Source organism: Hippopotamus amphibius, chromosome 17, assembly GCF_030028045.1.
Source record: "Hippopotamus amphibius kiboko isolate mHipAmp2 chromosome 17, mHipAmp2.hap2, whole genome shotgun sequence".
Taxonomy (NCBI): Eukaryota; Metazoa; Chordata; class Mammalia; order Artiodactyla; family Hippopotamidae; genus Hippopotamus; species Hippopotamus amphibius.
Genome location: NC_080202.1, coordinates 54,403,938 through 54,430,962, shown reverse-complemented (window position 1 = coordinate 54,430,962; position 27,025 = coordinate 54,403,938). Strand labels below are relative to the sequence as shown.

The 27,025-nt window shown below is 53.5% G+C and overlaps 1 protein-coding gene across 2 annotated transcripts in view; it reads right to left on the bottom strand.

Moving 5' to 3' along the window:
- Positions 1-19,450: 19,450 nt before the first annotated feature.
- The window catches only part of LOC130840459 (soluble calcium-activated nucleotidase 1), a 33,572-nt gene continuing 25,997 nt past the window's right edge, over positions 19,451-27,025 (bottom strand). For both annotated transcript variants that reach the window (XM_057716020.1, XM_057716016.1), the window contains 4 exons: positions 26,672-26,863; positions 25,875-26,006; positions 23,372-23,624; positions 19,451-20,810 (listed from right to left, as the gene is read on the bottom strand). In XM_057716020.1, coding sequence (XP_057572003.1) covers positions 19,778-20,810; positions 23,372-23,624; positions 25,875-26,006; positions 26,672-26,863 — 1,610 coding nt within the window. In that variant the 3' untranslated portion in view covers positions 19,451-19,777. The remainder of the gene's footprint in view (positions 20,811-23,371; positions 23,625-25,874; positions 26,007-26,671; positions 26,864-27,025) is intronic.

Genomic DNA, 27,025 nt, shown 5'->3' with positions numbered 1-27,025 from the left:
GGCTCGGACGTCGCCTGGAAGGCATGTCTGGGGCTGCTACTCTCTAATTGACTGCCAAAGAAAATATTTTTTGCAGGTTCCTTGTGAGCCGAGAATGGAAACACAACACCCAGCAGGATGAGTGGGGGAGGGAAGCCTGCCTTTCTCCGAGAGTCGGGAAGACACCTGGGGATGGCATTACTCAGGCACAGCTGAGGCGGCAGGTCCTGGGGGCCAGCAGGGGCCCAGGTGAGCAGAGTGGCCAAGGGTGGGGGAGGCCCAGGACTGGGGCAGATGATGGGGTTGTTAGAAAGGTGTGTGCTCTAAAAAGGCAAATGAGATGACTCAGGCTGAACCAAAGGACTCTAGCTTAAAATAAACAGAAAAACAAGCAAACAAAAACCTTCTAAAACATCTAGAATTCAGCCCGAGTTTTGAAAGTTCCAATACACAGAAAAGAATATAATCAATACTCATACAGAGAGAATCGATGTTAGTATTTTGGCATCTATCATCCATTTTTTCATTTGCATGTGTGTATATATGAACACATATGTAGTAAGTAATATTGTATGTTCTATTTTGTAGCTGCCTTATTTTAAACCCAGGAAGGTATCATGGACATCCTTCCATGTGATTAAATATTTTCCTGCAATACGATTTTTAACATCTGCATGGCATTCTGATGTCGGCTCTACCCAGAAGGCAGGATGAAGTTGCCAATGGCAGTGTCAGGCTTGATGGTCCCTATAGCTCCCAGTCCCAAAGAATAAGCAGGTGTCTTCAGCCGTTACTATGGCAAAATACTCCAGGAAGCCTCTGATTGGCCAGGCTTGGATCCTAAGCCCATCCTTGAGCCAATCACTGTGGCCAGCAGGATTGAGGGCTTTGATTGGTTAGGCCTGAGGCATATACCCATCCTGTAGCCAGGAGGAGGCTGAGGGGAGGGACTCTGAGCAGATGAAAAGCATAGATCCCCCACAGACGGCAAGCCAACAGGCAGTCCATAAATATGCATGGAAGGATTGTCCTACAAGGTAGTGGGTCTAAGACTAAAGAACTGTGAGACGTGGTTCTTATCCTGAAGAGGCTTACAATTTGAGGGAGATCCCAAAACACACAAAACCAGTTAAAGACAGGTTAAATGCCAAAAATGAGATAAACACAACAGGAGGACTTTGTGGCAGGACAGACCTGGGTTCAAGTCCCATTTCCACCATGATGTTGGCCAATCTCTTGACTTCTCTGAGCTTGAGCTTTCTCATCCATAACGTGGAAACAATACTCACCACGCTCTTCGGGGTCTGGTGAGAATTCAATCTGTTGACGTAAGGAGGGCCCAGTTTGGAGTCTGGCACATAGTAGGAGCTTGGTAGAGGGTAGTTAATATTAACAGTGACAGGATTTGTGCAAGGGAGGGGGAGATTACAAGGCACAGACCAGCTTCTTGGAAAAAGCTGGGAGGTAAATGGTGGATTCATCACAGCCAAAGGTGGAAACATTGCAAATGTCTGTCGAATGGTGACTAGATAAATCAAATGTGCTGCCTCTGGATAATGGACTAGGCTTTAGGCATGAGAAAGAATGAAGCACTAACACACGCTACATCAGAACTTCAAAAGCATGCTCAGTGATAGAAGTCAGACACAAAAGGCCACATACTGTATGATTCCATTTATATGAAATGTTCAGAATAGTCTTAGGGCTGAAGGAGGGGCAAAGGAGTGATAGTTTCTTTCTGAAGTGAAAAAAAATGTTTTAAAATTAACTATGGAAATGGCTACATAACTGTGAATGTGCTAAAAGCTATGGAATTGTACACTTTAAATGGAGGAATTGTATGATATGTGAATTATATTTCAATGTATCTTTTGTTTTTCAAAGACATGTGAATGGTGGAAGTTGGGTCTTGAAGGCTGGGTCAAGTTTGGGCAGTCAGGGCAGAGAAGCTTTCCCTGGGCAGAGGTGCAGGGGGTGCAGAGAGGGGAGCCAGCCTGACTTGTGGGCACGGACCTGGAGAGGACAGGCTGGCGGGGGCAGGGAGCACCCGAGGAGAAGTTGGTAGGGAACATGGGGCAGGGGCTGAGGACAGGGGAGCGACTGAAAGCAAGTTCCCTCAAACTGAGTTCCTCTGCCGAGTTTGTGATCGGCCTCTCTATTCAAAGCATGATTCCCAGGGGCCTCCCTGGCGGTCCAGTGGTTAAGACTGCGCTTCCACTGCCGAGGCACAGGTTCCATCCCTGGTCGGGGAGCTAAGATCCCACATGTACAGCTAGAAAAAACCCAAAACAAAATGGAAAAACAAACAAACAAAATATGTTATTCCCTTTCTTGTCCAACACCTGTTCCCCTCAAGATTGAGGGGTATCAGAGAAAAGCAGGGATTGAAAGAGCATACCAGCCCCTGTGTTTTCTTTAGTCTCCCAGGCCTCCCCTGAGTCTCAGAAGGGCTGGCTCCAGAGTTAATGATTAGGAAATGTGAAGATGTAGAAACAAAGAATATTTGTTGGTCGGGGCAAACTGGTAACAATTTAGACCAAACCGAGCCACATAGCAGAGTCACCCAACTCCCAGTTCCCTGAAAGATATAGATAAATAAACGTTTGACACACATTCCTAAGTTGTTTTTATGGGAAGCAATGCCCCCTCCAATGAAAATCGCTAACATAAGCACAGAGACCCCAGACCAGTTGAATCCAGAAGTTTGGTGATGCTCAAAATTTCACCTTGATGCCAACAACTTGATCTGCAAGCGGATCAGGCACCTGGGCCCCTTCTTCACAGGACCTTTAACACCTGTCTCCCAGCCGGCAACTTGGAGACGGTCTTAGGACATCAGTCCACCATCTTCCCAGGTTGCTGGCATCCTGAGTACAGCAACTTTTCCTTGTCCACCAACACTGGTCTCTTGAGTTTTGGCCTTTTGAACGGCTAGCAGCGAAACTTGGCTTTGGAACCAGCCTCGTCTGGTTACACCAGCACCAAGGCCCCTCCCAAGAGGAGCCTGGGCACGGGGCTTCTGCTTCTTCTCCTTTAGGCCTGAGAGGGCTGAGATAAACAGAGAAGGCTCCCGGGGCTCATCGGGAGGAACACTGGGAGCAGGATGGGAAGACGAGGCAAAGGCTCAAACCACAGGCTCCCAGGAAATGAGTCTCAGTGGCACAGCCACCTCTGCCCGCTTGGAGTTTCTCCTCTGCAGAAGAATGGCCTCTCCCCTCCTCACTGCCCTGCATGTTTTCCAACCAGCTGTCACCCTGCTCATCTCTAAGCAGGCCCCTTGAGAACCAAGCTCATCCATTGTGATCTAACCAGTAAGGCATGGGACTCCCCACAGCATCACCACCAGTTTCTCCACTGCCATCCTCTCTTTTGGGGCAGGACAGCCTCCAACCTATGAGTATTTACTGCCACTCGGCACCCACTGTGGCCTCTGGAACCATGGGGTCTGCTGGGACCCAGGTGGTCTGAGTGGGAGTCATGGGTGAGGGAGAAGACAGAGGGAAGTGGAATAGCTTCTCTTTTTTGGTCTGGCAAAGGCAGAGCTTTGCTGGCAAAGGAACAAGAGGAATCAAAGCCACTGGAAGATGGGGTAGGAGAAAAGACAGGCGTCAAACACAAGGGCCGAGATGGAGTGACAATTTGAGGACTGCCAGTGGGAAGGAGAGGGGTTCTGAGGCTCATTTCCTCTCGCAGGGCATCTTGGCAGGTGCAGTTCCTGTGACTCTGCCCTCCGGCTTCAGCAGCTTGGAGGAGGATTGCCTGCCTCTGACCCGCCCCCAAAGCAAACATCATGGGTTCCGTGGCAGGAGAGGTACTGAAAGACGTTTTTGTTCTAGGACAACATAGTTACAGAGAGGTACACAAAACTTAAGTGTTGAACTGGATACATCCCTGCAAAATGAAGATACTGAGTGGCCATGGTCCAGGACAGAATGAAACACTGTCATCACCGGGACACATCCTGGTCACTACCCGACGTAGACCTTGGTCCTGACCGCTAGCACTGGGCACCCCCCATGCCAGGCTTCTCTTTTAGGTCAGACTACCCCAAACCCACATCCCCATTTTTCAAAAACCTGTCTAGTCATTTTTGCAAAGATGATTTTATTCATATAGAAGTGCAGTCACTGCTTAGTTGGGTTAAACTGTTAATTTCTTGCCAACAGTTTGTACTTATTTGTACCAGGTGACCATCTCAGAGGAAAGGGTACCAGGTGACAGGAATCGTGTCTGTAGAAATTGCTTGACACCTGGAGGAATATCCGGAATTTGGTCCAACAATCCTCTACCCTTACTGTAGAAGCAGCCCAGAACAGAAGTAAAGGATGGTTCTGCCACTGCTAGAATGTGAGAAAACGTCAAACACTGTGGATGTCTGGGAGTAAGAAAACCGCATCCGGCAATGACAGCTGTGTGCGGCCGGACGGAGCTTGCGGGTGACGACCCCTGGGATGCTGATTCAGGCCTCCGTGTTGGGTGAGATTTTTTTTAAACCATCCTTCTTGTTTACACCTGTTGAGTTGGAGTTTTATTTGCAGGGGAAAGCAAACCAGATAGAGACCCAATGTCAGAACAAGAGCTGGCCCCATCAGCTGAAGGGATCCCATTTTCTGAAAAGATTGACACATCTTGGTTTTGCTAATTTCTCACAGATGGGAAGATGGCTGACCACCATTCTGGGATCGGCCTTAGGACTGGGCCCCAACCAGCTGCTCTGAAGGAAGTGCTGTTGCCCTGGGTGGGGGTGGGGCAGACCCTGCTGCCCACACACTGTGACAACGGTGGGCCCAAGTCTGGGAGCTGAGCAGGGGGAAAGGAAGGCTGCAGAACGAGCTGGCTGGGCAAGCTTTTCCCAGAAACACTCTTGGAACACTCATCTATTATTTTTTTTGAGGCTTTCTTTTTATCACGCTCAGCAAAGCTTTATGTGCCAAAGCTCCTTGATGAGCCGGGATGAGTAGGAGGAAATTTAACTTGTGAAAAGTTAACCTTCAACAGAGAAAACAAGAAAGGCTGCGTGTCTGGGGCTGAAGGATTTTACAGCAACGAGGCCAAGTTTACTGCCATGAAATGTGCTGATAGCATAAAAGCACCCAGGCTCGCCTCGTCCCAGCCACACCCGTTTCCCACGAAGGTTCTCCTCGGTCTCTCTACTGCCACCCTGCCAAGGGCTACCTCCACAGCCCAGCTGCTCCAGTGACCAGGCACCTACTTGCTTTTCTCCTTGCCTCTTTCGCCAAAGTCACATCGTGGGGGACTCAATTGCAGTGTGGGTTCTGTGTTTAGGCTTTGGAAACAAGAGGCAGTGAAAGAAGAGCACCAGTTATGGAAGCAGAGAAGAGAAGGGGGTTATGATATAAACATAAAAATTCTGGGAGAAGAGCTACACTTGTTCTCATTTATTTTCTCTCCAAGTACGGTTCAAAAAATGGAGTATCACCAGCTGTGCTGGGCACTGGGCATAGAGGAATGCTTGAGGCCTGGTCCCTTCTTCTAAGCCACTTGTTATCTAATCACAGAGACAGACATACAGACAATTTCTATAATGAAATAGGAAAAATATTACAATAACCTCCTTTGTTGGTTAAGATACTGGCAATTATACATAACTATGTATCAAACTCGTAGTCTTAAACAGTATAGTAGATTTCTGACTCACATAACTGAAGAATCCCTACAGAGGGCAGACATTGCCATAATTGATCAAGGTTTGCCCCTTCTCTGTGCACCTGATTCTTTCTCAAATTGGATTGCCTCATGGTCACAAAATGGCTGCCAGGGCAATCAGGCTATATCCTCCGCATTCAAGTTGCTTTCTTCAGCCATGGACCAGAAGTCTTGAACTTTGTTATGGGGTAGTTAGCAGTGTAGACTTAGAGCCATACAAACCTGACCTTTAACTCTGTCTCTGCTGTCTTCTGGCCTTGTGGCCTCGGGCAAGTTACAATCTCCAGTTTCTGTAAAGTGCAGAGAACAATGGCACCAGTCTCATTGGTTTGTGGTGAGAAGTAATGGAGTGAACGAGACCAAACACTTAGCACAGCCCCTGGCATGCAGTGAGTGTTCCATGAACGTGGCTATAGTAGGCCCTGGTTGCATCCTGAGCTTCTTCCTTTCTCTGGGGGACCCATACCTCCCCCATGTAGCTCAGATACTCTGGGAAGAGCCAAGTCTTCCCTGGCTCCAGGGGTGACACACAACCCATCCTCTGGCCTTGGTTATCAGTTTATTGTTGGGCATGCACCCAGACTTTTGCAGTGAAAGTGGAGAAGACGTTTGCAGGGAGTTGTGGCTGATCATATTTCCAAGATGGTGACAACAATAGCTCCCATGCCACAAACTCTTCATGGATGCAACCTTGACACTCCTCCCATGAGTGGTAAGGACTACGGCTGGTCCCCTTGAATCCAGGGGGGCCTTTGTGACCACTGCAACCAATAGAGTACAGGGGAAGTGATGTTGTGTGACTCCTGAGGCCAGGTCATAAAAATGCCATGCACTCCTGCCTTGTTCTCTTGGAGCCAAGGCACCATGTTGTTAGGAAGCCCAAGCAGCTCTGTACAAGGAGGAACTGAGTTCCCAGCCAGCATAAGCACCGTTTGTCAGCCACTTGAGTGAGCCATTTCGAAATGGATTCTCTAAACCCCCGTTTTAGCTGCCCTAGCTGATGCCATATGGACCAAGGATGAACAGTTCTTGCTGAGCCCTGCCCAAATATCAGATTTATGAGCAAAATAAAAGATTTAGTCATTAAGTTTTGGGGTGATTTGTTATACAGAAATACATAACCAGAACAGGAATTTGGAAAAAGAGATTCACTTTGCCATTTAAAGGTCTGGTATAGAGCTGGAGCCACTGCAGCCATTTTGGCACCATGAGGGAAGCCAGTGTGAGGATAAAGTTGCTGCTACAGAGGATAGAAAGGAGAGGAGGACCTGAACCTTGTCCTCTGGACATGGCTAAACTGCTGGCTCAACCATCCGTGAAGCCCACACAGATTTGTACTTTCCAGTTAATATGAACAACAATATCCTCTCCAAAGTTTAAGCCTTTCTGAATTGGATTTGTTACTCATAACCCAAAGCATCCTAACTAGGATATCTACTGTCACTAACAGGCGATCACCACCCTGGTTTCAGCCGAGGGAAATGTCCTGATCAGGTGCCTTAGAGCAGTAACAGTGGTGGCTCTATGGGGCTGGCCTGGGAGCCCCTGGGAGCAGAGCTGGGAGGCACGGAGACCACCCAGGAGGCTACGGCACAACTTTCAGGCAAGAGAAGGTGGGGCTCCAGGGGATAGGCCTGGGGAAGGGACAATTCACAGGTGCTGTGCTTGGTACTCCGAGTGGTAGAAAGAGATACTAAACACCACCCACACAGGCAATTGAACTATCAGCAGTGACTTGGAAAAGGCTGCACGGACCTTTCCCTCCCCCTCCCCCTCAAAGACCACGGGTCTGAAACCTTCCTCTCCTGGCTGCAAGAAGGGGCTAGAGATCTCTGGAAGGATTCAGAAAAGGCCCCGAAGGAAGTGGAAGCTTCCAGGCCCAGCAGCTCAGAGGCTCGTCCACTGCCCACAGCGCTCGGACAAACTCTGCCCCTGCTCAGCCCGCTGCCCGCCCTCCATGTGTTCTCAGCTGGTCCCCACCCAGCCTGACCTCAACCCATCCCACCCTCCAGCCAGCTCCGCTGGCCTCCCCGCCCCCCACCCCTCACACAGCTGGGAGTTGTTACTGCAAGTCCTCAGATGTTTACTAAAGGCCTCACTCGGCATTTTCTCTCCTCTGGCAACACAGATTCTTAAAGAGGCCCGGCTAGTTTTCATCCTCTGGGCCTTGGGACGCCCTCCCTCTGGGTTCTTCCCAGGGTGCCCTCTTGACCGTGTGTGGGAAGCAGGTGCCAGGGCTGGGACAGCTAGGGCCAGCAGGCCAGATGACTCCCTTGGTGGTCAGCCCTGGGGCTGTGGTGGCCAGGCCACCCTGACAGTCCGGATAGGTGGGGCCACCTAACCGGCCTCCTTTTCCTCCTAGGCTACAGGGCAGTCACCCCCACCCCACGAGGAAGCTCAGGACAAGTCCCTGAGACCTCCTCAGGGGACGCCATGCTAAGGTCCCCCCAGCTGGGCCTCACCCCTAGACTGAGTGAATACACACAGGCTCCCCAGGGCTTGGGCAGCCCGCAGCCCAGAAACACCCCACTGTGCCAAAATGAAGAAAATCCTTCTTAAAAGAGCTGAAGCTTTTAAGCATTTTCAGAAATCCTCTGACCTTGCATGAGACCAGGCAGGCTGCCCATGCACGTGTCCAATAGGCCCTGCCAAGGTCAAAGGGAGCTGCCCGGCCCAGCGGGCGGGAGGAGCTGGCCTGGCCTGCCTTGTGGTCAGCGGTGAGGCCTCCTCGCTGTTCCCATGGCCTGGGCTGCTGAGGGGGGTGCTGCTGGGGCCTGCCCGGCTGCAGGGTGGGCTCCGTGCCAGCGAGGGCCAGCTCCCCTCGCCTCCTCCCTGAACCCCAGTCAATGCAAAGCCTTCAGATTACCAGGAAGCTTGAACCCCAAACCTGCAATACTACCTGTGGTCCGGAGGGGGTGGGAGAAAGCTTATGGCTGGGCTGGGGTGGAGGGCACTGGGGTCTCTAAATGGGGTCTTTAAAAGAGTCAAGTTTCCTGGAGGAACTTGCATAGAGCTGGACCTCCAAGAACATCTGGTAATGGTGATAGACGACACAGGAACATCCTGCATGGACTGACTGTTCGCGTCCCCCCCACATCCACATGTTGAAAATTAACCCCTAGTATAATGGCATCAGGAGATGATCCGGTCAGGAGGGTGGGGCCTCACGAATGGGGTTAGTGTCCTCATAAAAGAGAACCCAGAGCACCCCCTTACCCCTCCTGTCCTGTGAGGATACAGCAGAAAAGATGGCTCTCTATGAATCAGGAAGAGGACCTCCACCCAACACCAAATCTGACTCCAGCCTCCAGGATAGTAAGGACTAAATTTCTGTTTTATAAGCCCCCAGGCTGTGGTGCTCTGTTACAGCATCCTGAGCAGATGAACACACATCCTCACCTTCATGACGTGAGGGACTGTGGCCCATGGAAGCCTTCAGATGCCCTGACGACAGCCCCTGGAGAGAGGAAGTGTATCGGCACCCACTTTACCGAAATCAAGCTAAGGCTCAGAGAGGTGAAGCCTTCTGCCTAAGGTCACACAGCTGAGAGGAGTCAAGCCTGGAGATGTGATGCTAAGGCTATATTTCACCATCTTTTGCATTGCATCCACCTGGAACTCGGAGGTCACCTTGCTTGTCTGGTTATAGCTGCAGAGTGAGCAGCAGGCATGGATGGCCCAGGGTGGCAGTTACAGGGTAAATCCAAGGCAAACAGGGGCTCAGCTTTGGTTTAGGCGCTTTCAAATGGGCACCTTCTCGTGAAATGTATTTCATGGCAGTGCCCTCTAAGATGAGAGGGTGGATGGGAGGGGGTGGCCAAAGGCCTCCCCTGAGGTTGGCTTCTCATTGCAGGCTTGGGATGGCCCCAGCGGCAGAGCAGGAGATGATAACGCCACCAGCCCGAGAGATGGCGAAGGTCAAAATCAGCCCTGGTTACCAGCACCACCCTCCTAAGTCTTTGCGTTGCCAAGGCAACACTCCTCCGGAGCTACCCATCCCTGCACAGGGTCTGCTGTGACTGAAGCGAAAGCCTCCTTAGAAAAGGCTTGAGGCTGGTCTGATGGGGACCAGCTGCTCAGCACGCCACACACGGAGTCACAAGGAGCTGCCATGGGCACTGTCTCCTCCTAGCCTCCCTGCTTACAGGCAAGATTCTGGGGAAAGAGGTCAGTGCCCCCCTCATCTCCCACTCATGACAGCCTCTCTCCCCCTCGCTTTCTTGCGCTGTCCTGGCCACACACCTGGTCGGTCCTGCCTTCTCCTGTCCAGCCCCTCCCTCACCCCCATTGCAGCAAACACCCCCACTGGAGCTTGGGGAGCCAGAACAGAGCTGACCCACCCAGAATGGGGTGGTAGGGCTGTGATATTGTAAAATATACTGAGAGATACATGCAGGGTCTTTGTACCCGGTTCCTGGTACAAGAGCTTCTAAAACCCTTCCTGAGAGGGTGAGAGGAGCATCATTTGTCTTCATAAGGCACCCCTTTGACCATACCTGATTTTATGAGCATGAGGGGACTCTTGGCAGGCCCCACGGCCGCCTCAGGATGGGGCTGGTTGCCACAGGAACCAACCTACTTCATTAAAGCTTGGGACTTTTAGCCCCACCCCCTGACCTCCGGGGAGGGCAGAGGGGCTGGAGTTAACCCCAATGGCCAATGATTTAGCCAATCATGCTTATGGAGTGAAGCCTCCGTGAAAACCCCTAAAGGTTGGGGTTCAGGGAGCACTGTGTGCAGGTGCTGGGAGGGTGGTGGGCTGGTGAGCACAGGAGCTCTGCACCCTCCCCCACACCTGTGCATCTCTTCCAATTGCCTCTTTCTGCAGTGCATCCTTTATGATAAACTGTTATTAGTAAGGACAGGGTTTCCTTGAGTTTGAATCACTCTAGCAAATCCCACACCTGAGGAGGGGGGTCAAAGGAACACCCAGCCCCGCCCAGACTTGCGATTGGCATCTGAAGCGGGTGGGGGCGGTCTTATGGGACTGAGCCCTTAACCTGTGGGATCTGCACTAATTCTGGTGGTGTCAGAGAGCTGCAAATGACAATACAGATTTGGTGTCTGGAGGGGAAAACCTCTCATTTAGAGTCAGAAGTGCTGTAACAGCAGTACAGAGAGGCAAAGGCATCAGAGCTTTCAAAGCTCTCGGAGGGGTTCCAATACGCAGCCAGTAACTGTCACCGGTCTAGACCGGGGGTGGGAGGTGGGTGGGGGAGTCGGGGGATGGGCTTTGGAATTGAGTGACCCAGAATCCGATGAAGGCTCAGAAATACAGATCGCAGCCCCCTCCCTAAGGTTCCTGACTCAGTGAGACTGGCGCAGACCCCAGCATTTGCACGACTAAGAAGTTTCCCAGCCACGCTGGGTTACTGTTTCACAGCTTCTTCACTTCAAATTCTTATGACTCCAAACAAGATTCAAGTTCTAAGTGTTTGGGTTTTTCTCCCCCAAGGTGTAGACATGGGAGCGGAGAAGGCTGGCATAGGTCTGTATTAACCTTTTGTTTGAATGCATGAATAGATTCATTCATTCAAGCAAGATTCAAGGGCTACCGTGCTCCTGCTCTGTGCTGGGTGTTCCTGGGATCTGATGGTGGAAAAGATGAAATCAGTCTAGTGGCAGCGAGACACACGTGGGGATCAACCATGCCCCGTGGAAGGATTATTGAGGGGGGATGGAGAGTGTGTTGTGGACACAGAGTGAGGCAGCTGTCTCCAGGCTGAAGACAGGGGCATTCCCAAGAGGTCAGGTGTCTGGTCCCCAGAGTGTGGTCCCCAGAGTGTGGTCTGAGGACCAGCAGTGCCAGAATTACCGGGACTTGGTTAGAAAGGCAGAAGCTCAGGCCCCTTTCAGTAAAAGCCCAAGATCTGAGACCCCTGTAAGGTTGAGGGTCCCCCAGACCTGAAGGATTCATAGGAATTAACCTGGTGAGGAGGAGGGGGCATGTTTCAGAAAAAGAAATCATCTGTGTATATTCTAAGGAAGAAAAGCTGTTCCGCTGACCAGAGAAGCCTCTTTCCAGGTGAAGGGCTCACCACTGGGGACACTCCTGGCTGCTCTCTGCCACTTAACTGGGCAACCAAACCTCTAGTTTTCCAGGCTAGGGGGTTTTCAGTGGATCATCCTACCCCTGACTGCCCCAGGAGGTGGGGGACTTCTCACTGGTAACCCTGCAGTGTTGTTTTGCTGAAATTCCAAGAGCAGATATGCTCTTTGGAAAGACAGCTCTGGCTTCCCCATGGCGCCTGGATCAGAAGTGGTGCCCAGGTTGGCTCTTTAAGCAGATGGAGTCCGAGCAGTGTCACCACGATGCTCCAGAAAAGAGAGGCAGGAAAAGGACCGTTTGTCTCAGCCTCCTTAGGAGAGGCTGGTCCCTCTGGGTCCAGGACAGGGACTCAAGAGATGAAAGGGGGCCTTACGGAAGAGGAGCCTGGGGCTGGGGTGTGTGTAGGGGAGCAGGGAGGGCCCCTGTCTGCTCAGCTCCAAAGCTAAGCACTGAAACTCAGGTCCCTGGTCCCTGGTCCCTGGTCCCAGTCTCAGCTGGCTGCCTCCGTGACCATCCCTGATAAATGTCAGCTGTTCCACCCTGGATCTGCAGTGGGCAGGACAGACCTCGGCCCTCTGCTCCAGGGGGGTGTTGAGGCTGTCTCCAGGATTAGGATCAGAGGGGTCAGAGGTGCTGGCAAGCCCAACGAGGCAGAGATCCCCAAGCCTGCTCCCGGCAGGCCCTGCTTGAGCAAGTTCTAGTAAAGAAGCCAGGCAGCGCAGCCATGACTCAGGCCCCGTGCCCTCCCTGCCTTACCTGGGCTATGACGCCTCTGTCCTAGGGCCCCTCGGCCCCCTCTGGACCGGCTGCCTGATCTCCCTGAGACCCCTCAGTTCATCTTCAGTGCTTGTTCAGCTCATCTCCTGACACCTCCCTTCTTTTCTCTCTTTAGACCGCAGCCCGCTCCTAGGGCCTGATTCCTCCAACCCGGTTCCAACTCCCCCTCTTCCCCTCAGGCGCGTGCGTCATTCTGTCTATGTCTCTGCCGGCCTTGTGTTTATCTCCTGTAGGCAGAGACCCCAGCGCAGCCTGGAGGGGCCTCCATGAAATCCTTCTGCACCGACAGCCTGAACGCACACATCTGGAGCGGGCATCTGTACAGAGGCGTTGGCATGGCACTCGGGGAGCGACCGTGTGGGGAACAGGGAGCCGGAAAGAGAGCTCCGCATTCCTTCCCTGCCGTTTTTTGCAACGACTAGACCACGTGCTTGGCTCTGAGCTGCTGGCATCCCTACCAGCGACATTCTTTCAGCAGAAGAGCTGCTGCCACATCAGACCTTTTGCGTCCAGCACTCCCTGCAGCCTGGGGCCTGCCCCCTTTGCCCAGGGCCACGTGCGTGGGGCACCAGCAAGTCACCACGATTTCTGGCCGTCTCAGGAGGACTGAGCAGGTTTCTGGGAGGCTGTGGCCGAAACCTGGGGGGTGAGGGCCTGAGCAGCAGGGAGACAGCTTTTAAAAAACATTTCAGGGACTTCCCTGGTGGCGCAGTGACTAAGAATCCATCTGCCAATGCAGGGGACACGGGTTCAATCCCTGGTCAGTTAAGATCCCACATGCCCCAGGGCAACTAAGCCCCTGCACCACAACTACCGAGACTGCCCTCTAGAGTCTGCAAGTCACAGCTACTGAAGCCTGCACACCTAGAGCCTGTGCTCCGCAACACTAGAAGCTACTGCACTGAGAAGCCCGCGCACCACAACGAAGAGTAGCCCCCACTCGCCACAACTAGAGAAAGCCTTCGCATAGCAACGAAGACCCAACGCAGCCAAAAATAGAAACAAACAAAAAAACCATTTCATTATGTCCCGTACACCTCCACTAAAAAGTAAACTGAATAAATTAAAAACAAACCAACAAACAAAACCTCTCCTTGCCTGAGGGATACACAAGTGTCTTCAAGGGGAAAGTCACCGTGAATCCCCTCCCCCAACAGAAGCACCAACATGAGTCATAAGCTCCTCGCCCTCAAGCACGTGCCCTCCAACCAGGAAGTGTGGCTCCCCAGGGCCCCTCCCTGGGATCACCCAGGGCTGCTGCCCAGTGGAGGGGGGTGGGAGTTAGGTCCCAGGAGGAACATCTGGGTCGTTTGGGGAAGGAACGTGTGGCACATGGAGACCCAACAGACAACAGTGAATGTTCAGCACAGGATTGTTCTACATGTTTGCTTTCTAAGTTGATGGTGTGTCTTGAAGATCCTTGACGTCAGTGCATAAAGGGTCCACAAAGCCCTTTTGAACAGCTGTATAATTTTCCACTGCACGGAGGGCCTGTAGCATATTTAGCTATTCCTCAGTGCATCTGAATCTCCCTCCTGTGTTTGGAAAGCCTGTCATCATGTGAGCTGAAAAAAACAAGTCAGTGCTCTCAGACAGCCTCTTGGGGCCTTGAGTCTGCAGCCCGTGGCTGGTGAGGCTGGGCTGATTCAGGGTGCTCGCTGGGGGCGGTGGAATGGCCACAGCAGAAGCATTGGGAAGCCAGGGTCCCACGAGGCAGTGAGCTTGTCCACGGGCCGGGCTTTAGTGGTTTCAGTTCCAGCCTGACTCTCTGGGTCCTGCCATCGTCGGCCTCCTGGTTACAAACAGTGGATTACAAACAGCAGCTTCTCCTGTCAGGAGGTGGAGTCTATTTTCCCAGCCCTTGGATCCCTGCTGGCCCTGGGACGTTGGGAGTGAGTTCCAAGCCTGGGCCTCGGGAGGCCTTGCATCTCGCATCACAGAACACTGCAACCACACAACCAAGCCTGGGTCAGTATCCACCAGGGTGGGAGACCATATGGAGGGACCCCCTCCCCTCCCCCATTCCTGCCGTCCCAGAGGAAGCCTCAACACGAGTGAGCCCAGCCAACCCTGTGCGGAGCAAAGATAACCCATTCCAGCCGAGCCTAGAGGGTCACACACAGGTGAATGGTGGAGGGGGTGAGCTGCTAAGTTTCACGGTGGTGAGTTACTTGTCGAAAGTTACCTGGAACATTAACCTTCCTTAATTCCTGCTCAGTTCCTCAGCCTGGTTCTCTAGGCTTCCCACCCAATCTGCGAGCTCCCTAATTCCTTCCATAAATCCCTTTTCTGCTTAAGTTCACCAGAGTTGGTTTCTGTTTTCAGCAGTTAAGAATGTTGGCTGGTATAGAAATTGGTGCTGGAAATGGATTTTGGGAAATGGACCCTCGGAGAAGTGGAGGGGCTGAAAGCAGAGGGTGTTCCATTTGTACACACACACCAGAGCAGCTGCTGTGAAAAAGACCGAGGCTGTGAGGTGCTGGTGAGGATGTGGAGCACGTGACTCACACGCTGCCCGGGAGCGCAGGCGCTGGCACAGCTGGACGCATGGCCCAGCAATTCCACTCCTAGGTACACGCCAGAGAGAAATGAGCCCATGTGTCCACCAAAGACATCGCAAGAATGCTCCTAGGAGCTCTCCCCCAAACACCAAAACACTGGAGACAGTCCCAAAGCTGTAGAACAGGTTGGTGAGTTGTGGCAAATTCAGACAATGGGATTCTGTTCTGCCACGTGGAATCACACATATGAATCTCGGGCAAAATACTGAGCCAAACAAGGCCGCCACTGAAGGGCACATCCTGCGGTTCCTTTACGTGAAGTTCGGGAAGGGGAAAGATTAATGTACTTCCACTGTGGATAGAAGTCAGAACAGTGGTTACACTGGGGGTGGTGGTACTAACTGGGGTGGGGGGTGGGGATAGAGGCGTGAGGGAGCCTTCTGGGGGTGAGGGAAGTGTTCACTTTCTGGATCTGAGGGGTGGGTCCGTGGTGTATAGATGTAACATCAAAATGAACTGAGCTCTCTATACTTGCATATATGTATAGATACAGATATGTATAGCTATATGTATATGTTATACACCAGGAAAGTTGTTTCTCCAAATCCCACTGGCATCCAGGGATGGGATTCTGGCATTGCACACGGTGGCAAAGAGACTCATTCAGTTATTGCCTGTGGTTCCCTGGAATGAGGTGTTTAAGGATTGCAGGGTCAGAGGTGATTGCTTCTATTGGGACTAAAGCAAGGATGAAGCAAGTGAGGCACCTTAGGTGAAAAATTTAAGATGCGTTCAGTCTCGGGGGATGGATGGCTGGGGAAAGCCCTTTGTCCTTTTCTGTTGTCTCCTTCCTGCTTCCTGAAAGGCAGACATGATGGTTGGAATCCCAGCAACCATTATGGACCATGAGGTAATCTTGAGGATGGCAGTCACATACTAGTGGCGTAGAAAGAGAAGGAGCCTACCTCTCTTCTATGTGAGAGAAAAATAAAGTATCTCTTATAAGCCACTGCTATTTTTGGTTTTCATTATGTGAAGCTGAAGCTAAAAATATCTAATACAGGTACATCCATCAGAGACCTAGCTTCCTTGCTAGCTTGAGCAGCTGAGAGTGATATTAATTATGTCCTCAATTGGTTGACTAAAAACTGGCCTCCCTGGGGGCCCATGAATTCCTCAGTACAATGTAGAGAAAGGAATCCAGGAGCTAGGACCCCTGAAGAGTGTACTGTGTGCAGTCAATCTCTAGCCCCTGATCTGGGAAGACCCAGACAGCTCTCCTCCCACCAAGACCCGGTGAAATGCACTGGGGAAAGGAGACACCAGCCTCTTAGAAATTGCCCTTGCTTATCTCTGAAGGTCAGAGAGGGCTCCCCACCTGAGACACTGCCGTTGAGAGGGCTTCCGGATTGCAGTGGGAAGGATGTGGCTAGCTGTCCATGAGATGCTCAGGACCAAGACATATAAGCAGCTTGCAAAACTCTTATGTGATTCATATCACTGAAAACACACGCGCGCGCGCACACACACACACACACACAAAACCTGAGAAGTGGTGAGCAGAGGTGGTTGAGCCATCATGATAGGGGCGTGGTCCCCTCCCAAGTCCTGGGTCACCCAGAGCTCCCTCAGAGGCAAGTGCTCAATCGTCTTAGGGCCTGGACTGAGTCTGTGAGGTACCAACAACCTTCCATTAACCAAAGCTCCCAGGAAAGGCTTCGTGGGCTCTCATAAACACTTGGTTAGTAGATTATTCTGAACTAGACCAGGTGAAGATCCCAATGGGCCCTTCTGTCATTCTGGACACGGCCTGATTGGAGCAAAGGGTTACAGCCCAGCACGTGGAATGCGGCCACTGTGAACAACTCTCTCTCTCTCTCTCACGTGCACACACACGCACACCTGCACATCCTGCCTCGGGACCACGCCAGCCCTCTGATTCTGTGCCCGCCTCCTGCCATCTCACCATGCCACAGCTGCAGTGAAGACAGATGGCCCTGGCCACTTAGAAAAGGGCACCCCCTCTGGACATGTGAGGTGACATGTACCACACCTGGTGCTGCTCCAGCCCTTTACTGGTCACCAAAGGCTGGAGTCAGAGCGTGAGGCAGCTCGCCACGAGGCAGCAACACCTTCCATCCAAGGAATCGACATTTAAGTAGATTTGCATTGGTTTTCCCTGCCCATCAGTCCGCCTTAGTGCTACCAACCCTGGACTCACCAAACAGCACGATGGCGGGCTGGCTGTCCCCAGATCACGCAGGTGCCGAGGCCCAGGGATTCACTGTCCTGTGAATAGCCCGTGACACAGAACTGGCTTGTGAACACAGGGCTGGGACAAACCCTGAGGCTCAGGATGACAGTGACAAGGTCTGAGGGCAGGTCATCAGCACATTGGCCAATCCTGGAGACACCCTACTTCCAGATGCCTTAAGAAATTCTTTTATCATTTACTGCCAAACAAAACAACCCCAAACAAAACCCAACCCTGCCTCTGGTCTGTAGCACACACTGGGCTCACAGCCAGTGTGTGGTTCTCCCTGACCTGGAACCCCAGTGCGGGAGCCAGTGGTGGTGGAGCAGGACAGCTAGTCCCCCAGGGGCAGTGTTTTGCTCTGGTCCCCCTAACTCTGGGCTCTGCTGGTTTCGAGGTTTTACACCCACGAGAGGAATGTTTCCACCAAGAGACACCTCCACACTCCATTGGCTGGAAGCTGAGACCACCATGTGGCCTGTGGGACCACTCATGTGCCCGGGCAAATGAGTGAAGAATGAAAGCAGGAGGCCTGCCCTGGGCTGGTGGGCCCTGATCAGCAGGGGGACTGGGCTGCCACTCAAAAGCCCACAAGGAGGGTGGAAGGAACTTTTCGGCTGAGTTGGGTCTTTGCTGCTGCATGCAGACTTTCTCCAGTTGCGGTGAGCGGGGACTTCTCTTCGTTTGCCAAGCTCTGGCTTCTCATTGCGGTGGCTTCTCTTGTTACAGAGCATGGGTTCTAGGTGCATGGCCTTCAGTAGTTGTGGTGCACGGGCTTAGCTGCTCCGTGACATGTGGGATCTTCCTGGACCAGGGATTGAACCCGTGTCCCCTGCATGGACAGGCGGATTCTTAACCACTGCACCACCAGGGAAGTCCTCAGGCATCTGCTTAAACTGCCAGGTCCAATGGCTCAATGTGGGGCTGCAGGCTTTCTTAGAGCCAGGATCCACCAGGGCCTGGAGCTCTCTGGAAGGAAGGTTCCGGTTACCTGACCAGGCTTTTACCTTCACTGCCAAGGTGCTGGCTGTGGGCAGGGAGTCCACGGAGTGGGTAGGAGAGGAGTGAGGCCGTGGTCTCATTGCTACAGCGAGACCAGAGTTCCCCTGTGCGTGTCTGGTGCACGGTGATAACAAACATTTCCTGTCTTCCTTTAGCCGCTGTTGTGCCCGACAGTGGTGAGGGCAACGGTCAACAGTGTGACTTAAAGTGATAGATTTTTCAAACGTCAAAGGCCCACCACGGGGGTGGCCAAGATGGCGGGCCCGGAGCCTGGGGGGCCTGGGGGCACCCTTTGGGAAAGGGTGAAGCTGTGTGGGGTGAGGTGGAGGCTTTGTGTCCCTGCTTTTGTTTTTGCGGGGCCGGTGGGGAAGAGGCGTGTGTGGCGGGGATGGCTGCTGTCTTGGCTGCCCAGCCTCTGAACCCCCCTCCCATTGGGTAAGCCTTGTGCTGCCTCCCTTCTCAAGGCCAAAACAATCCAGATGCTTGTTCTCTCAGACCCTGGCCAAGAGTGGAGGGCACGTGGCCTGAGCCTGGCCAGCCAGATGCTTCCAACGAGACTAGGTGCCTGGAGAATGCATCACAGAGAAGCGGGGACAGTTTAGAATTCCTCCCTGCTCACGGTGGGGGCAGCCTCCAGTACCCAGAACCCAGTGGTGGCATTCTAATGGTATGTCCCCATGGGACCTCAGGCCTGGTCCCCCTGCCTCGGCCTAGATTCTCTGGGTCTTCCAGTGTCCTTCTAGTACAACCTTCTTCTGCCTGACCCACCCCATCGTGGGTGTCTTTTATTTGTGGTCAAGCACCTTTTAGGTTCTTTGCAAATTTCCATTTTTACAAACAACATTGAGATAAGAATCTCTGCCACCATCCCTGTGCACATGTGCAAGGATTGATGGAGAAAAGATTCTGAGCATGTGCTATTCCTTCTACCTGGGACACACCTCCCATTTTCTCCACATCTGCTGCCCCCCGCTCTTCATTTCTCCACGGAGATCCACTAAAGTAGCTCCAGCCTGTGCCTCCCCCCTCCCCCTCTCTGGTTTCCATCACCTGTTATGCCAGCGTGTATTTACCCCAAGTGTTTGCTTTCTTGTGATCACCTACCTCACCCACAAGACTGCAGCTTCACACGGAAGGGACTGCATCAGCTCAGGGCCCAGTGCGCCCGACGTCTGAATCCCCTGTGGACTCAAAAACCCTTTCTGCATGAACAAGAGAACATGGGAACCACAGTGCAGTTTTAATGATCTCAGACAAGGGACAGCAGAGGGCGGAGAAAGTGAAAGGCTGGGTAGGAAACCAGGCAGCTCCCAGCTCGCATCTCCTTGTTTCCCGACAAACCAGCTGCGCAGTGGGAAGTGGGAGTGCTCAGTTTGAGACGTGCACTAGTTGAAACCTTCCAGTAATTTCTTTCAGCTCGGAGAGGTCAGTGGAAGCAGGGGGGCCATCTGGTGGCCGGTGGTTGGAGGTGGTTGCAGAGAGGAGGTAAAGGATGGGAGGTGCCTGGCCTCTGCGCCCTCCTGCCACCCTGGGCCCCCAGCCTCAGGCCTAGTCCATGCTTGTGGAGTTGGTCAGGTAGAAGGGACGGATGACGACTTGGAAGCTGCTGAAGGACCCTGTCGGGCAGGGGAAGAAGGAAGCTCTCCTGGAGCTGTTGGTGCCCAGGGCACTGGGGATCAGGGCCTTCCAGCCCTCAAAGTCGGTGATGTCCGCCACGAAGCTCCCCCCACAGAGCATCAGGGCCTTGTTCTCATAACCGATGGTGGGATCGGAGTAGCTAGACTTGGAGAGGGCCAGGAGGGGGGGGTCGTCAGAGGAGCACGAGAAACCATAGTTCCAGCAGCTCTGGATGGTGGGAAGGTAGACAAAAGACCAGGAAACGGACTTGGCCTGGAAGAGGAAGCTGGGGTGCTGGGGGGTCTGGAAGGATTGGTAGGGGTTGTAACTGGAACCTGTCACGGAGGCGCTCCAGGTGGATGAGGTGTAAAGCCGGGGCTGGTAGGCGTCCTCGGTGAGGTTCAGGCCCCGGTACTGAGCCAGCAGCTCGAAGGGCACAGTGTGGAACTCCAGGGCCTGCAGCAGCTTCTTCTGGAAGAGCTCCTCGTGACTCCAGTACAGGGACAGGTTAAACTGCAGCGTGAAGAGGTCCCTGGGCAGCATCATGGGGAACCGCACCTTCTCTATCAAGTTCTCCACCTCCCTGTGGGAGGTGTGCCTCTCCCGGCTCCATTCATCCAAGGCCAACAGCAGCGCCCGCTCACTGGGCACGACTAGCTCGCTGCTGGAGAGCAGCTCTCCGAGCAGGGCTGTGGGGACGCTCAGCCAGCCCTCAGCCTGTGTCAGGGCCCCGAAGTTCCAGGTCAGGAACTGCATGCAGATCTCCTCCAGCACAGGGTCCTGGGTGGCCAGAGCATAGGCATAGAGCTCCAGGGGCGTCTGGAAAGAAGGGTCCTGGGGGAGGAGGATGGCAAAGAGGTGCCCGCAGTAGCTCTGCAGCTGCCTGGCCTTGTAGGCAGAGGCGAGCTTGTGCAAGCACTTCACTGATGACAGAGACACGTCGATCCTCCGGGAGTAGAGGTACCTGGGGAGAGATGATGGCTGACGCCTGGCCGCATCCCTTCCCCTACGGGACAACAGGTGTGCCCTGGTGCAGCTGTGCCCTTGACTGCTCCCACCCGGGGTGCTAGCTAGTTCAAGGAGCATTCAGAGTCCCCTGCTTTATCTCCTGGGTCAACCCACATTCCAAGCTCCCGTTTGCCTAGAGCCAGATGCACTGGCAACTGGGCAGATCCCAGGCTCCTTGAGGATGTTGCTTCATCCTCACCCGTGACGGAGGTGGTCCCACCACCTCCTCCACCATCACCATTGTCCTCATCGGCCGGACCCTGGATGCCAGGACCTGCCGGTCGTCCCGGGCATTGGCACTGCATTGCTCTTCCCTTCCCGCCATCATGCCCATGGCCAGACCCCTTCAGGACTTCATTGGGTGCCCGTGGGCACCCCTCTGCCCCCAGCACCTTTCTAGTGCCCCCATGACATGGGCATCGCTGCTAGTTAGCTTCTGTCTGCCTTCCCCACCAGCCGTGAGCCCCGTGGGCGGCACCCAGTCTGTGCCATCTGCTATGTAAAGCAGTGCGCCACCAGGAAGCGCTTTGCTGTGTGAAGATGTGTGTAGAGGGAGCCTGCCAGGAGGGGAAAGGCTGTGGCCCCCGCCATCTCCTGGAATACAGTGAGCGGAGTCCTGCTTTGGGAAGAGCCAAACTCTCCCCACGGCCCCTCTTGAATGCTAAGCCACAGGCCTGGTGGCCACGCTGTCACCTGAACACGGAGCCAGGGGCGCCCAGAACGGAGCCGGGACCCCACAGTATCCAGTGCCGGTGGCGGAGGCGGGCCCGCCCTGCTCGCTCCCTCTCTGCCCTCATGCACTCAACACATCATGTGATCCTGCTGACGGCCATGAACTCTGAAGCAAAAAAGGGCATCTGAGCCCTCTGGCCCATCACCCATGGCTGGGTGTCTGCTTGACGGCTGCCTGAGCCCAGGGACCTCTGCCCTGGGCAGCATCTGGACAGCAGAGTGGGCACTGCCTCTCTCATAGGCAAGGGGAGCCACCAAGGGCCCCACAGATGGCCACTGACAAAGGGAGCGAGGAGACCGCAGACTGTTTTCGTCGTCACCTCTTAATTCCCCCTGCTGGGAGCTGCACAGCTCCTACCTGGTGACGCCCCAGCCCAGCTGGCTCTCCTCCGCCCGGGTACACTGGCCGCCCTCAGCCTCAGGCAGGCACCCGAGTGGCTGGGTACAGGGGGTCGCAATTGGCCCTTCGACCCAGCACCACCATCAGGGAAGAAAACGTCCGGAGAGGTGGAAAAAAGACCAAAGGCCCTGGGGTATTAGTGACCCTCAGAGACCCCAGAAACTGCTGAGAAGCCAGATTACTGACAGAAGGCTCTGAACAGCAGGTGCCACGTGGGGCCTGCTGGCCAGAGGGAAAGGGAGCATGGGGGGCGGCCCCCGTGAGCATGGGTCTCCTGAGGCCTTCTGGGGCCTGGACGGAGCTCACGGCAGCCTCTCTGCCTTAGGGAGGGAGAGAGACAGACAGAGAGAAAGGAAGAGAGAGAGAGGGAGGGAGAGACAGAAAGACAGAGACATGGAGAGAGACAGGCAGGCAGAGAGATACAGAGACAGAAAGAGACAGGGAGACAGAGAGGGACAGGGAGAGAGCCGGAGCACATGGCCAAACAGTCCAGAAAAATCACTGAAATCTGACCAAGGGCTGTGACTCCAGCTGGGGCTGGGAAGCTGGGGCTTGGCACAAACGCATTACAGAAATCAGTCCCTTTAGGAGGGGCACAAGACAGCTGCCAGGTTCTTATGTTGGACTTGGCTGAAAAGAAACCACTTTAATCTGTTTTAATGCCATTTGTCATTTTCTCTTAAACATCACTTTCAGCCACCTACAGCTTTGGGTCACAAGAGAGAACACCTTTTCACAGACATGGTTCTTTTTGCAAATCGATGTTCTCAGAACACCAGTCCCCAGGAGGCCCCCCAGGTGGTGACAGAGTGGCCCCCAGCAGGGCAGTTTGCAGGGAAGGGGCTGACCCCTTGGGCTCCACGCTCCTCATCTGGGAGACGGGCTCCCGAGTGTGGCCTGCCCGCTGGTTAGACCCATGGCCCAGGAGGCCCTACTGAGGGCTTTCTCCCCACTTTTCTGCTCCATCGGATTTGTATTCGGGGGTTTTCTATTTTTCGTGTGAGTGGATCAGTAAGGTGAGAAGAGGGAGAATACTTTGATAGCTGTTTTTTGGGTGCTTATTAAATCTGAGAGACAGTTGTGTGTGTGTGTGTGTGTGTGTGTGTCTGTATGTCTGTGTGCACGTGCGTGTGTGTGAGGGCTGCCCCATCTCTCACAGCCCCCACAGAAAGATGCATAAGAACGTGCGTGTGAATGGGAGGATGCGTGGCTGTGAAGGTGAGTGTGTGAACGTGTGAGTGTGTGCACATGTGGACGTGCAAGCACGTGTGCTGTTGCACGTGTGTGTGCTGGTGCAAGCACAGCTGTGGTCAGTGCCACATCCCGTCCCTGCAGTTTGCCTCGGAGGGGCTGCTGCCCAGTGCCCAGCCCCCGAGGACACTCACTTGATAAAGTCTCTGACGACAGGCACACACTCGGCGTCCACCTCCATGGTGACCCTGCTGCTTGGCTCCTTCCACAGGCCGTGGGCCTCGGGGTTGCTGGACAGGATCAGCTTGTGGGCACAGATGCCCAGCTCATCCTTCTCCTTCGTCTTTACCGTGATGAACACGTCACAGCCCTTCTGGCTCTCAAAGATCTGCTCTAGGGCCTCAGGGAGCTCCCCGGACAGGTCGAAGGTGTAGATGCCTCTGGTTTCTAAGATGTAGAACAGAATGTGCCTTATTAGGAGGGGCCCTGGCACTCACTTCCTCTGTGACCCCAAAACATTTTTGCTCCCTGGAGTTAGTTTCTTCCCTTAAATTGTGGCCTTAGTCCTGCCTTATCTACTCAGAAAGGCTCCTGGGGAGACAAGGAAAGAACAGCCCTGGAAGACAGGGTGCTGTTGCCCCTCGTGGCCCAGAGTCCCATCCCATCAAACACCCCTACTTGGCATATCTGCTCCCCCCAAATTCAGACAGCATATCCAGGTGGGGGATTTGGAGGTGCTGACTGCCAGAGCCTGGGGTCCCATCCCAATCAATCAATCAATCAGTCACCCAGATGTGACCTTCTAAAACCCGAACCTCCTGCCTGGTTTGGTCTGAAGAGGGTCTCAAGGCAACCCTGTTTAGAGCTTTGCGGTCCCCAGCAGCCTCCTTCAGAGGACCAAGGCCTAGAGAAGCTACTCAAAGCTCCCAGGGTGGTTGGGGGTGATGCACCCCCTCTCCTGGCCCCTCCCAAGGCTTAACAGGGAACTAAATCCCATCTGTTCTTTCTTCGCCACAAACAGGTTTAAATCAATTCTGATAAACTAGGTGGTTTCAGCCCCCTCCAGTCCAGCTTCTCCTCTGGCCTTCACTTTCGCCCTGGGGCTCCCTGCCAAGCCAGGCCTGCTTCCTGCCTTGTACCCCGGCCCCACAGCCCGGGTGTGTCTCCTGCATGTGCCCCTAGAGCCCAGGGAGAAGGACAAGTGGTCGTGAGAGACAACAAAAAACTGGGACCCGAGGATTCAAAACTGCAGAGTGGCCTGGGTCCATTTAGAACGTCTGATGGCGTCGAGGAGAGGGCAGGGCTGGGCTGTTTGCCGTTACATCTTTTCACCCCCAAGAATGTTTAAAGCACACTCAGCACACTGTCTAAGCCCAGGTTGTGGGGGAGTGCATAGTGAAATATATTTCAGAGTGAGAACTAGCAGAAATAAAGGGCTGGCGTTTCGAGAGGTAAGCTGGCAGCGCGCAGACACAGGGTGCCCGGGCATCTCGTTTTACGGTGCTTCGTAGATGCCAAGTTTCTCAGAAACTGAAGGTTGTGGCAACTGTGCCTTGAACTATGCCATGTTGTTTTCCCAATGGCATTTGCTCACGTTATGTCTCTGTGTCACATTTTGGTAATTCTCAGTGATCTCTGATGTTACTTTTGCAAGAAGATTACGACTTGCTGAAGGCTCAGATGGTGGTTAGCAATTTTTAGCAATAAAGTATTGTTTAATTGAGGTTTGTACATAATTAAAAAAAAATTAAGGTGTGTAGGTTTTTTTTTCATTGATAGCTTTTCTGGTTTATTGATTTTATGCCATCAATGTATTATATTTAGGATTGGCTATTCTTTAAATTTATTCTCTACAAAAAAAGAGAAAAAATATACATATTTATTTCATCTAAAACTCATCAGCTTCAATTCTCCCTTAACGCAACAAGGCCCTGGCACTGTGCGGCTGAGCGCAGGTTGCAGTCTCCCTGCATCTCCCCCCATCACAGGGAGGGGGCACTGCTGGGCCCAGAAGCCTGCACCTGGTGACAACTGCTCTCTCTCCCTCGCAGGAGTGACCTAGCACTTTGACCTTAGGGTCAGAAAATCTTTGTTCCAGCTCTAGCTCTGCTTCCAACTAAGTCTGCTTGCTTTTTTATTAAACTGAAGTACAGTTGGTTTACAATATTATATTAATTTCAGGTGTACAACAGTGATTCCATATTTTAGTATGCACATTGTTTCCTTAGACATAATGCTATTGCACACTTACTAGACTACAGTGTGAGGTAAACATAACTTTTACAGGCGTTGGCAAACCAAAAAATTCCTGTGACTCGCTTTACTGTGATACTCGCTTTGTTTTGCTGGTCTGGGACCAAACCCGCCATATCTCCGAGGTGTGCCTGTATTTGGAGTGTGGCTTATTGCCTGAGAATCAGGCTAAATGGGGCATTTCTGAGTGGCTCCGGGGGGCAGTGGGGGTGGTGGTGGGGAAGTGGGGATCTGTTGCTGTGAGGTGGTGGACCTGCGGGCTTTCCTGCCCCTCCTCGAGTGTGGGCACCACCTGCGAACCTGTGCACCGGAGGTGTGTGATCTGCGTGGCGGGGGGCGTGACCCTGCCCCTGGGATTCAGGGCCGGGCCTCCATGGCAGCTCTCAGGGGTGGGACAGGGAGGGCCCTCGGGCTCAGGATGGGGTACCCCCCACCCCCACTCACCGTTGGCGCAGATCACACCGGCATCCCTGTCGTGTCTACAGTTGCTCTTCAACCAGCCCAGGGATGTGCAACTGGCCAGCGAGGGCTCTGTCCCCATGCACTGCACCTCGTCCAGCATGATAGGGCCCCTTCCTGGTGGCACAGCAAGAACAACAGAGTCTGGAGGGGGAGCTGGGGCTCTCGGGCCGAGGAGGAAGGCCCCGCACACAGGGCTGCTCTCCCGAAAAGCCTCATAAAGAATAGTCACAGTTATGCACAGAGGTGGGAAAAAACCACACTGCAATCCTGCCATCCCAGAAAAGCGGCTCCTGGTTGGTGATGTCCCTCCAGCGTGCGTCCACGTGTGTACGTGTCTTTTACCAGGTACCATCGGGTGACTACTGGAGCGAGGGTTCAGATCTATTATTGTAACGTCGCACCGTGAACTAGCCTTGTTTTCACAAGGTCGGTCTGCTTCGTAGATATCAAATTATTATACCATAATTTATGCATCTACCCCGTCTTTGAATATTTGGATGATTTCCCTTTTCTTGAATCCCAGGCACACACACTTTTGGGGGGAGACTGTTTCAAGCAGGTGAGTTCCCTAGAGTGGAGCCTCTGGGCTGGAGGGAACGGCCACCAGCCAAGTTTGAGTGCGCGCCGGGCCACCAGCGCAGGGCTTCGGCCTCTTTGAAACCTTTGCCAGCGCTGAGCTGGCGGGAATGCCATTTGCACGCCTGAGGTACCGTCCCTTGGTGGCCCTGGTTACTTGGCAGCATGTCCAGCTTTGGAGGACCTGGGGACCCTCAGGTTACCTGGCCCGAAGGCGGCTCTGCCCAGAGCCTCGGTGGCGTTCTTGAAGCCCAGGGCCCGGCAGACAACGCTGGCATCCGTCAGGTCCCACAGGTTGTCACACACCGTCCCCCACTGGCCCCTGTAGTAGATCTCCACACGGCCCTCGTTGGCGGTGTTCCCGTCGGCCAGCCGCATGTCACCATCGTCCGTGCCTGCAAGCTCCCGGGGGAGAGCAGGGTCAGCGAGGATGAAGGATGAAGGCTGGGCGCTGAGCATGGCTGCCCCACACTCCTCGGGGGCCATGTGCTTTCATGGAGGCAGTAAAGTTCTCCCTAACGGGGGTGACCCCTGGACCATTAGCTTTGAAGACCCCA